Source organism: Taudactylus pleione, unplaced genomic scaffold, assembly GCF_031769625.1.
Source record: "Taudactylus pleione unplaced genomic scaffold, aTauple2 ptg000479l, whole genome shotgun sequence".
NCBI classification, from domain to species: Eukaryota; Metazoa; Chordata; class Amphibia; order Anura; family Myobatrachidae; genus Taudactylus; species Taudactylus pleione.
This window is the reverse complement of record NW_028284881.1, coordinates 12,172,041-12,184,803: the sequence shown is the minus strand read 5'-3', so window position 1 is coordinate 12,184,803 and position 12,763 is coordinate 12,172,041. Positions and strand designations below refer to the sequence as shown.

Sequence of the window (12,763 nt, the reverse complement as noted above, 5' to 3'; positions counted from 1 at the left end):
GCGTCTCTGACACCAGAAGCAAGGACTGCCGCGCGCAATTCACCGGAAGCGAGGAATCGCCTTATGCCTCGCTGCTAGCTAAGGTCAGCAATGACCTGCCGAAATCACCAGCACAATTACTGATGTCGCGGCCCTGCGGAGGTAGATGGAGTCGCAGTACATGCGTCTTAATACAGACACCTGGTACTGCCAACTCAACACAATAAAACAAAACTTAGGACTGCTCTAAACAGTCCTCCTGTTACAAAGGTGCGTCTGAGTCCTGCCTCAACAAACAACAAACTGAAGTCCTATGGCTAGGGGCGGGGTATATATGGAGGAGGACCAGTGGCATTCTGGGAGCCAAAGCTTTAACTGTTTGGTGCCTGGTCTTCCAACCATAATATCCCCCATGGTATCCCTGTGGATCCCTACGGACCCCGAAGGAGAAAAATGGTGATACTCTAGGGCGCTGTGATTCAAGAAAGTTTGCAAACACTGAATTAGAAGCTCTTTGAGGACAACTTAGATCAAGGACTAAATACTAATAAATCTAATGTTGGGTCTCATATTCTGCTGGGTTCAAGGCAAATGCTATTTCTTAAAGCAACCCAACTTATGGTGACTGGTCCACTATAACATGGTAATCAGGAAAGACATTGACAGACAACAGAAGACATACAGACAATGCATTTAATTTACAGGAGCAGAGATCTGTGCCAAGGTAACCTTTATATATGGACTTCAATTGCAAATATCTACTACCCCTCTACGAGTTGAGGTAACCGACATCTCACATTACTAAACCCCCAAGACATTTCAAAGCTCCTTTGAAAGAGATAGCCGAGAGTCAGGTGTGGATGACTCAATTGGTTTCTATATAGATATCTTACAATCTCTCTCTCGGCCCCTCCTATGCTTTAGGGTGAGGTTGTCAGCATTCACCGAACACTTACTGTAACTGGAACCCTTTCTTTGTTTAGTTATATGATCTTTTAATGGTGATGTCATGTCTTAGAAGTAGAAAATAAGACAAGCATATGGGAGGATGGATGGGGCAGCTAGTGCAGGAAACAAATTTAAAAACAATTAGGCAGGTGGATGACAATACCTGAGAAGTTTTTTTAGCCTGTACCCTACTGTATAAAGCTTTACTTAAGTTAATGCACTCCATAGATTTGGATGACAAAGTAAATATACTATATCCAGAATATGGTTTATTGCATGACATTTGTGCCTGTAATATAAACTAAAAAAAAAAAAAAAAATCACTCACCTACAACAAGAATATTATCAGTGAAACTGCTTCTTAATACTACAGCAATTGTGACTCTTGGGGAGGCACAGGACTCATGTCCCAAAGTGAACTCACACAAGAAACAGATCATGTTCTCCGTCTGAAAGACAGAAAGCCCTGTGGCTTTAAGGAGATCCTGTGGGAGATGTAACTGTAGAAAGGCCAGTGTATACAACATTGATTGGGAGTGAGGTAACCGCAGCCAACTGTGTCTCAAATGAAAAGGGATTGGAGGTCTGACCGAGAAAACAAGCATCGTAACCGCCTGATGAAACTTTAATGATCAACACAAGATTCTCATTCTCTCAGCCTCTCCGTACAAGCACATTGCTATTATATTCACGCAACGCACTGTCTGAAGATGATCTCAGGAGAAGTAGCTTCTGCAAAATGGCTACAAGTGCACTAAACCAGTAAGCAAATCTGTACTCCTAATGGTTCTATATCTTCCTTCTAATAAACGAATGTTGTGGTTAAAATAGTGAATAATAACATGATACTGAAATAACAGCAAATGCTGAATACTTGACTGTGTTTCTCAAATGATTTTGGAACTAAAATTTCCATAAATAAGTCAAGTTCTCCTACACGGGACACTAAACTCTGGGGTGACAGGTAATTAATTATATGTGGTGGTGTGACATACTTTCTAAAATTCAGAAGATGTAAAAGCTTTCCTAAGAGATATACAGCTTACGAAAGACAAGAAACATTTTGCTAGCAGCCAAATGATTGCTCACCACTAGACATATAGTAAACTACTTTGCAGATATTCCTATTTCAGTTATCTGCACGTTAGCTGCCTGTATTAGGATTATGCCAGCAATGTAACAGTAACTGATGCTATACTTTATACTGATTTATCATTTCCATTCCATGTCAATTATATATTTCTGTAATCTCCCCTATCATTCCATAGCATTACTAGCTCTCAATGTAATTACCTCCAACTCACTGGCTGTTCTCTGAAAGTGCTTCCAGGATAAACAGCAGCAATCCATTTATTATAAAAGGTCTACCACGGTCACTGGGTCATTTAATGTTTTATTTGGTGAGCTGGTTAAGAAACACTCCACTCAACCGGAAGATGCATTGGTGTACAGTATCCTCCAAGCTTTCCTCACTCTCAGCACTTTCAATAAATGTACTACAGTACGTAACAGATGCAAGACCAACCATTGTAGCTGGTAATACTAAGGAATGACAGGACAAGTGCAGCAAGAGAACTATTAATGACTATATACTAGTCACCCACTGAGCTTTATCAGGTGCTTTCTATGGGTTGCAGGGAGCGCTTCCCCTACTCAGGCAACTTGGAAGGTCCAGATTGAGCCTAGAATCTAACTGGATCCTGAACTATACATTATTTATATGCCAACGAATTGAGCAGTGGCGCCATCGTCCAAATTATTATGTAACAGAGAAAGAATAACTGTCTGTTTGGGTATGACTTCTCTTATACAAAGGGTTAGACAAATACTGGAGTTATGAACATTTTCAAACAGACTGAATTGATAGTTCATAGAATATCTATATAATAAGCGAGAAAGTGTGTGTTTGTCTGTCAGGATTGGAAAAAAAATGTTTTAAAGAAGAAAAACAAAAAGATTCTTGATGTTCGGGAATCTGCGCAGGTGCCTGACCAGTACTGCGCAAGTGCAGTACGGGTCCTGCGTATTCGCAGGCGGACCTCCTTCTGTCCGGGAACAGGACTCTAGTCCTGACATTTCCCTCCTGATGGCAGCCTGCTAGACATGGTCTTCAATGTTGGTCTGCAGCCTGATTTCAGGAGGTAATTCAGATGCGGACGCAGTGACAAGGATCACGCAGATTCCCGTAGTACACAGTACAGGTCTGCGATCCCACACGCAGTCTGGCAGTAGAATGTTAGTGATTGACAGTCTGCTGCCATTTGTGGGTGGGAGGGGGTGGCGACAGCCTCCGTTTCCCAAAACGGAGGCGTGTCTCCGCCGTTGAGGGGGAGGGAAGAGGTCAGGATCTCAGTCGGCTGACAGAGATTTCCTAGCCTCTTTCCCTCATCTGCGGCGGCCAGCTTGTGTGACCCCATGGGTCACTTAGCCAGGTGATGTTCTCGCAGATTATCCAATGATGCGTTGTACAACGCAGACCGCATAAGTGATGCATGCAGGAGGCGTGATGGCTCCTGCTGCATTACCATAATTGCTAAGCCGGAATTGAAAAGCTGCTTGTGTGCAGCTTTGCAATTCCGTCCTAAGTTGAATCAGGCCCTAAGTCTTTCTTCCTTCCATTCAACTCAGTAGGACTGAAGGTTTTGAATTGAAATAAACATGAAGGAGATTAAACCATGATGCGTTTCTCTGTGTATTGCCTCTTCAATGTGTTGGATTTGTTTACCCTTTAAGACTGAGAATGTTAGTTGTGATTTTCTCCTGTCTTATAGGATTGTTAGGGGAGGAGTTTGTGGGGTCTTAGTTGATTCTAGGCAGATTTAGTTCCTCTTTCATCTGGTTCACCCTCTCTTTTTCTTTGTGTGAATTTACTGTATTGGTTCATCTCACTGAAAGATCAAAGCAACAAGGATGTAGAATACTACCAAGGGTAATCCCTTATAACAGGCTTTTTTAAGAACTCACGGTGTCGTGCCTGTAGTCGCAGCATACAAAGAAAAACAGAGTGATTTTAAAAAAAAAACAGACATTTGATTTAAACCAGCCAACCCTGCTGTCTGTCTGTTTGTCCTTTATGCATGGCCAAAGTTTTGTACCTAGCACCACCAAATTTGGCATGGTGGTAGTGTAGTTTGATCAGGATTCGTTTTTTACCTAGGTTTGAACTTCGTCAGGGCCACAGAGTCATAAAACCTGGACACTACTTAATTCGCAGGTTCGTTCTGGGGTTGAGGGGCTGGCTTCATACACACAGTCACACTCTAATCTCTTCCAAAGTGCTGTGTTATATCAATTTCCAACAGCCGCATACATGAAATATGGAGTTAGTTAGCCATCTGTGTTTGCATGATAAACTTTGATAATAAACAGTGTCCATTATTAGCATTTCACTCACAGTCTCATCTGGCAGCAGCCGCCCCAGGGGTCTTAGCAGAGTGCCTGGCCGGCTCATGAGCAGCTCATCACTGGATACATTCAGACTGTCGCAGACAGCATAATCAATCCACAATCTTTGATCCTAACAATGCTTAACATACAGAGATTACAAATAGCAGGAGATATTGATCACAGCCTCACAGTGCCACTGCGTGCGGGCCCCCTTCTGTCCAGGAATTTTACTCCAGTCTCAACATGCCCCCTTGATGGCAGTCCTCCTAGACATGATCTTCAATGTTGGTCTGCAGAGCGAATGCAGGGGGTGACAGGGATTAGGCAGATTCCCGATTATTGGGAATCTGCGCATGCACCTGACCCGTACTGCACATGTGTAGTACGGGTTTGCGATAATGCATGGAGGTCGGATCAGTAATGCAAGCAGGAGGTGTGATGCCTCATGCTGCATAACAATATTACAGCTATCGCAGCTGCTAACATGTTAGCAGCTGCTAGAGCATATCCGTCAGCAGCTGAAGTATCCCCTCTGTTCTGCAGTTATTTTTTGAAACTCATGCTGCAGGTGTACTACAGGGTCCAGTCTTCAACCCGGGCAACGTCGGGTATCCCAGCTAATGTGTAATATTTCTCATACATGACAGGTAACAAGTAGCCATGACCAGTAGAATAGTAAAATGAACGTGGTCATGGACAGTCCAAAGGCTATGGGCCCCCATTCACATTTCATATATGCCTTAATGTGCACTGAAACATCAATCTTTACCATTTCCCAACTAACAGAGTTTAGGTTGAATTGTCATTACATTATGTCCCTCAGTTTAACCTCTATTTTTAATTGTTAGAGATATAAAAAAATGTTTTAATCAATACATTTTATTGAACAGATCATAAATAATATGTTAGCAAACACATTTTATTTTTTATATAATCGGTGAAAAAATGAACTGGCCACATATGTGTACATTGATCTTTGGTGGTTGTTAAATATGAAATGTTTCCATACACTCTGGACACACTGAATCTTTGCATTTTCCGCAAATGTAGCGAGTGCGTCTTGTACAGTTTTTGTCCTGGCATCGTGGAGGATTTTTAAGATCCATTTTCGTCCCCTGGGCACCTAAGAGTACTGGCACATTGCCAGCAAAATCGTTGTCCTTTCCAGAATACCACCAAGGTCGACGTTGTATTGGCTGGATTGAAGGGGTTGCTATAGCTGTTGTGGAGTCCTCACAGTCTGAGTCACTTTCTAAAATGTTGGCTGTTTTCCGTGGACGACTATAACAAATTCTGTCATATGAATCGGGGGAATCGCTGGTATGGCCAACTTCACCAAAATCTGATTCAATAATTCCAGAATTTCTACATCACTGAGAAATTTTCGGCGTGTCAACATTCTGAGTCTGTCAAGTATATAATTATGAATAGTTGAAGCAGACAGCAGCAAGAATTAGGAATGGAAATAGAGCTCCTTCTAGCTGCTGCTCTCTGCAACAGGGGATCTTCTTGGGTGTGATGGAGGCTGTCTCTCTCTAGCTCAAACAAGATTGGCTTGGTCCCTCCCATCTCTAGGCTGCTGATAGGTAAGATACTGTATAACATTGCTAGCTTTGATTGGCTTTGTCACTTTCTCATAGAGCCAATCAGAGCACAGCCTTTACCCCTGCAGCAGCAGCCAGCTATGGCATCACACACACAGATATATCACAGTAATGCTGGCCACACATATAGCGATATTTTACCCTATCTGGTCGATTCCAACACATTGGAACGACAGATCGTGTGAAATATGGCCAAATCCTGAGTAAATCGTCCCCACTCACGATCACAATGCGATGCGCATCCCCCCCGCTGGTCGCACATCGCCTCGTCAGATCTGTCGTTCAGTAGGGCAGATCTGACAATCTAGGACACGATGCATTGTGAAAGACTGGATGCAGGAGAGATCGTTTGAAGATTGGACATCAAATTGTGTGCAGATCATGTGTAGATCGTGTACAGAGCTGCCGGGAAGAGTTTCAGGGGAAATTGTACACAAATCGTACACATCGGGCCCTGATTCAGAGCCGGACGCTCTAACAGAGCGCTCGCTCTGAAACAGGGCTGTCCTTCTGTTTTTTTAGAGCGGCCAAAAAGATGGTCGCTATGGTCAAGACCATCGGGCTTGCGACGAGACCCTTGTGGTAGGGTCTCGTTGCCGCAAGCACTGATGTGCTTTCGTCTCTATCAGAGCTGAAGGCACTCCCACTGACATCACTTGTGATGTCAGTGGGGCCGTCCCCAGACGGTAGGCGTTCCCATAGGAACGCCTCCGTCTGGGCAGCCACGCCCCCGGCACGCCGACCAAAGGGGGAGTGCTGTCACTCACCATCGACAGCATGCCCCCTTTGGTACGAGACCATAGCTTGGCCGTCGCTATCCGGGTCTCGCGCATGCGCACGATGGAGCCGGGTCCGTTGTGCGCATGCGCACTGGGCCAACATCGACCCGCTTGCGAGCGGGTCTGAATTAGGCGCTCAGTCAGCTGCCTGCATGAGCACTGGAAAAAAAAAATACATATAGAACATACAATGACACAAAAATACCCAAGAGCGCTAAATGTCCACAAAAGTGGACATTTACTAATTACGTTGAATTAAGTAGACACAATACTACAAACCGTTAGATGAATAAAATCACATTTCCTAAACATATTTAGAGTATGAACCTGTTTTTTATTGCTCAAAATTTTTTATATTATGTTGAAAAAACACACCACTTTACTGTTGCAAATTGTTGTTGAATATTTGTGATGTGTCCCAATAAAATGCACAGAAATTATAAATGTGTTGTCTGTAAATAGATTTAAAATATTGATTATATTGACCGATTTAGTTATAAATATATATTGAAACTTTAAAAAGCTTTACAATTAAAAATAACCGTTATTTTTAAATAAAAGTAAACGTACACATATGTGCCAATATCCCTCAAGAGGTTAAGTGTTTTAATACATGGAGCAAGCCTGATAAGAATTCATATATTTCAGTAACAGTAATATAATCTCCTCAACATCGCTGAACTGTACAGCAAGTCCATTACAGCAAATGTATTTATTATTTCTTTTGTCATTTTTGTTGTATAAATCCGCTCGCTAGCGCTGCTTAGAGAAATACCAGGATCACTGTCCATTTTCGATGCGAACAAGCCATTCCACGCATGGCATGAGCAGCCACATCTTCCAGGTACAGTGGGGTCTGCAAGTGTGGTGGGAAAACGACCATGCACACACCGGCCAACAGCAGTTGCCTTCCGACCACATTTACCAAAAACCCCAATATTAATTTGCGTTTTATCAGATTATTACTGGACACTGAGCGGTGAATTTACTAAAGGTTGATTTTGCATTTCTGTTGGTCTAGTTTGTAAATCAGAGTTTACTAAAGTCAAGACCGACCAAAAATCGAACTTTAGAATATCGGAACAACAAATCGATATTTTTACATAGATGACTATAGAAATTAAAAAAAAACTAAAACAATTAAAAAATGTAAAAACAAATAACCAGTCCCTAACCTTTCAGCCTATTCTAGTCATGGAAAATCGAGGGAAAAACCAGTGTGGGTTCCCCCTATTTTCCATTAACCTGCAAAAGGCTGATCCAGCCAGGGTGGTGATGCCGTAACAGGGGACACACTGTGTGGGGCCCATCCGCCATCACATTAACCAGTCCCAAACTGATCAGCCAAGGGCTGTATATCCTCGGAAAAGTGGTGACCCAAAAATAAATTGGGGTCTCCCTCTTGAGGATCTACAAGGGCTCTTCCCAGCACCATTGGAGACAGTGGGTGTGTAGGTAAGGTGTAAAAGATAGATTTAATATTGTTTGGTACAGTGGAACTACAGGTCCCAGCAAGCCTTCCCTGGCATGCCGGCACTTGGAGAACCACAAGTGCCAGCATGGCCGGACATGAAATGCCCGCTGGCACCTATAGCACCACTGTAAAGAAAATATTCCAAAAACAGGACACACAAACTGATTGTTTTAACCCTTTATTAAACACACCTCATAATTACCTACTCTCTGGATGTGCTCGGACCCCTTTTCAATGTAGTAGTCCAGAGTCTTAGTAAAACAAAAAAACACAGTGACTCGATACCCACGGATAGGCTGTGCAGTATGCACAGTGCTATTCCCAATATGACTGTTCCCAAGTGGGACACTGCAAAACACAGTGAATCGCTGATTGGCTAAGAGTCGGACACTCAGTGGATGCCATCATAGAAACTGCACGCTGATTGGCTCAGAGTATCTGAAAAGAAGTTATGTAAATGGAATTGATTTTTGAAAAATAAGTTTGCATATTGGGCCAATTTATGAATATTGCTGCATGTGTGTACAGATTTAATGACCTTTTAAGGTGGGTACACACCTGACAGATATATCTGCAGATGATGGTCGTTCATACACACTGAATGACCATCATCTGCATGCTGCAGCGGGTGCCGGCGGCCGGGGGTTGGTTAGGGGGCATGGCCTAACCGCGGAAGGCGTGGCCATGCCCCCTTTGGAGGAAAAAGAAACCATTTGCGGCGCTGGGGAGGGGGGCGCTGTGTGCCCCTCAGCCCGGCGCACAGCCAATGGTGGGCGCGATCAGCGTGATCGCTCCCCCCCTTTGGCATAGGAGATTGTTTGGGCTGCTGCTTGAACAGCCTCTGACAGTCTCCCAGTGCAGCCCAGCACACAGCAGCATGTGCTGGATTGCTGTGGATGGGGAGCTGTGCCGGACCCGTGTAAGTAGTACCCGCTCGCGGCTCCCCCCACTCTCTGCACCCCTGTGTACGGGCGATCGGCTGATTGCCCGTGCACACTTGCCGATGGACAGATATGTCTGCAAACATATCTGTTCATTGGCTGTGCAGCACAGCCAATGTGATATGTCTTTGATCAACGTTGTTCACAGACATATCGTCTGTACACACTGGCCGACAGGGGCACGATATATTGGCCAATATATCGGCCAGTGTGTACCCAGCATTACTTTTCCCCATGTTGTAAAACAATAGGTAGTTATGCTATCACTAAGTAGCTGCAACTGTTATGTTTAGTGAAGGAAGCCAGACCCCAGATAAATAAACAAAGCAAAGTGCTGTGCAAGATTCTTGTAGAGATAGGGGGAATCTATACACACAGGTTCTAAATCAATAAATTAGTGGCACTAGCTGCAACTTTTCATTTTATTTTTTAATAAACTCAATACAGAAGCTTCTACAAATAAAACTTGGTGGCAAATGAACGTAGGTATACGAGTAACACAAATACAGATGTAAATACGGCACCATTTTCACCAGAATATATACCAGGGTGGGAGCAGAACGCATGTTATGGTTCCTGTAGATAGACGACGGTGAATATTGTTTTGTCACTTCAGCGCCAATCATTAGAGGCAACTGCCGAGACGTTATTAGCTGTGACATCTACCATATGGCAGTACCTGTCAAAAAATGAGCAGTAAACTATGACATTTGCCAAATGACAGAAAGATACATTTTGCTACTCTGTGTACATTAAAACATTTTTCCTATCTAAATCACTTACATAAATTAGTTTTAGGAGCATAACCTTAGCCATACGTCCCTTCTAAGCACAGTTCACTACTTCCAATGAAGTCTCTGCACTCCGCAAAACCTCTGCCACTAGGCAGGTATGCAAACAAACGTCCAAGGTTCTGGTTTCCCCTCACAACTATAAGGCATTATAACTTGGTATCCTAGGGCACTAAATTGTCCCCAAGTAACGGATGAAATTTTGAAGGCTATGCGGCAAATCAATTCAGCACGGGGCACTGCAGGAGCAGACTTGTTTATTTTTGCTCACACCTCAAAAAAGTGCAAGCAAAAATAAGCAATGTTTTACTTACCGTAATACCTGTAACAGGTTGGGGACAATTGCTTGACAGTTATCATGTCGACATATTCGAACTGTCTACATGTTCAACATGTCGACATTTATTATGTCTACATGGATGATATGTCGACAGTTTATAATGGTCCTTCATGGTCTAACGGTGTCTTACTTGTCCCAGCGACTGCAGCTGCTCCAGCGTCTTCTTCCGAGTCCCGGCGGTCACGTGAGGATCACTTTCGACAGCAATGTCTCCCACCCCCTCCTCACAGACTAACTCTAACCTTCCTGGTGGTGCCTAACCCTGATCATCTGCATCCTCAAACTGTCGACATTTCACATGGCAAAAGTTCAGAAGTCGACACTGTAAATATGTCAGCATGTCACTATGGTGCCTGTCAACAGTTTGAACCATGTCTGTCGACCTCGCACTGAATTTAATCTGCCCCCTACACCACAAAATCAGAAATTTTGCTAGAAAATATAAAAAGAAATTGCAAAACATGAAATACTAACGGTGAAAGACATAGTGAAAAAGTAAATAATTGGCACGTATACTATATGAAAAAATCTAAATGCTGTGCAAGGCTGAGTCTGGAATATTATACAGAGTCTGGTCTATTATACAACTCCATATGAAACAAACACCCTCATTTCCATAACATGCAGATATGCTAGCATATCTGCCCCAATGCCACCTTACAGCGCACACTGGCACAAGCCACAAGTTGCACACTAGCAATATTAGTACTAGCTCTAAACTACAAATCAATCAACATCGATGTTGTGTTTCTGAAGCCATACACTTACTAATACTTAAAAAAATAAAAAATAAAAAAAAAAAACTGTTAGTAAATGTGTGATTTAGCCCCAGAAACACAACATTGATGTTGATCGACTTTAAATCAATCAAAATTGACCTTCAGTAAATATACCCCAATTATTTCAGTTTTTAACACATGCACACATATTATCAAAGTAATAAGCACTTTCTAATATTCAGGAAATGAGGGAAACAAAGAGAAGAGACAGAGACACTGTTGGCTGATGGTAATCGAGAATACAGAGAGCCCTCATTTATACAGAGTCGCTTTGATATGGCTTGGTAGTTTACCATATGTTTGTAAATATATGTACTCAGATCTCTGCAATTACTATAGGATGCACATCTCTTTACTGGCCTAGGTGCATTTACCAGCGGATGTTATCATGTAGTTTTACAGTACCAGTCATAAAATAGTGTGCATACAATTTCTTAGCTTATGAGACATTCACTAACAATCGTATTTTTTTTACCTATTACTGTACTTACCCAGCTAGGACAACGCCATCAGATGCATGAACATCACAAAGCACCTTCCCCAGTTCATAATGCAGTTGGGTAATAGCACCAATGCGGTTCTGAAACAAATAAAAGGCAACATTTCAATTAAAACATTTGTAAAAAAAAATGTATATTTTTACATTGGGTTACTATGTTTATCTTAATTTATGAAGAACTATAGTAAAGAGATTTGTATTAATAATGGACAAGCATTTATAGAATAAGGTAGATGGATCACAGATTGGTAAACTTCTAGCATTCCAATTCTACATGGTATTTACGTACACCAGCCCTCCTCTTATTTTATATCACGCTCTCCCTCCACCTTCTCTCCTTCCCATCTCACCCTCCAACTATTCTCCTCTTCATTTAGTATGTAAGCTCTCAGGCAGGGACCTCTTCCCTCCTGTTCTAACCCTTGCACTATCCATGTCACTGATGCTTATGGTCTTTTGTCTTCTTGTTCCCTTGGTTGACCCGGATACTGTTAGCTCATCCATACGATGGACGATGGATATAAGATCAGTGAAAGCTGTTTTACCTTCCTCAGACTGTCTCACTACTGCCTCCTACTCCAAACTACAGTGAGCTGCCCTACCATTGCCTTTGTAATCATCCCCCCTATACATGTCTTTACTGTAATGGCTTGTATTCATACTGGGGGGAAATATATCAAATCTTGGAGCAAGATAGAGTGGAGAAGTTGCACATACCAACCAATCAGCTTCTGTCATTTACGGGCTATGACAGAAATATGACAACAGCTGATTGGTTGCTAGGTGCAACTTCTCCACTTTATCTTGCTCCAAGATTTGATAGGTCTCCCCCTATGTACTTAAGATATTATTAGCTGCTCTTAATTGTACTCACACTGTTACATGGTTTTTTTTTGTGTGTTTTTGTGTACCCAAAAAGTAACACATTAATATACTATGAATTAGGGATGTGCAGGCTTGGATAGGTTCGAGTTTGCACCCAGAGTTCGGATTTTTCCCTCCAAAAAAACAGAACTCAGAAAGAGGCAAAACGTCATCTTGTATGGACAAACATCATCATTCCTGGACTTTGTCCAGGAATGATGATGTTTGTCCATGCAAGATGACGTTTTGCCTCTTTCTGAGTTTCGTTTTTTTGGAGGGAAAAATCCGAACTCGGCGTGCAAACTTGAACCTCTCCGAGCCTGCACATCCCTAATTCATAGTATATTAATGTGTTACTTTATTGCGTATTTGGTAAAT

At 42.5% G+C, this 12,763-nt stretch overlaps 1 protein-coding gene across 2 annotated transcripts in view; it reads right to left on the bottom strand.

Annotated features, from left to right (window-relative positions):
- Positions 1 to 12,763, bottom strand: part of FBXW8 (F-box and WD repeat domain containing 8) — a 135,813-nt gene that overhangs the window by 82,530 nt on the left and 40,520 nt on the right. For both annotated transcript variants that reach the window (XM_088449240.1, XM_088449241.1), the window contains exon 4: positions 11,514 to 11,602. In XM_088449240.1, the coding sequence (XP_088305366.1) occupies positions 11,514 to 11,602 (89 nt within the window). The remainder of the gene's footprint in view (positions 1 to 11,513; positions 11,603 to 12,763) is intronic.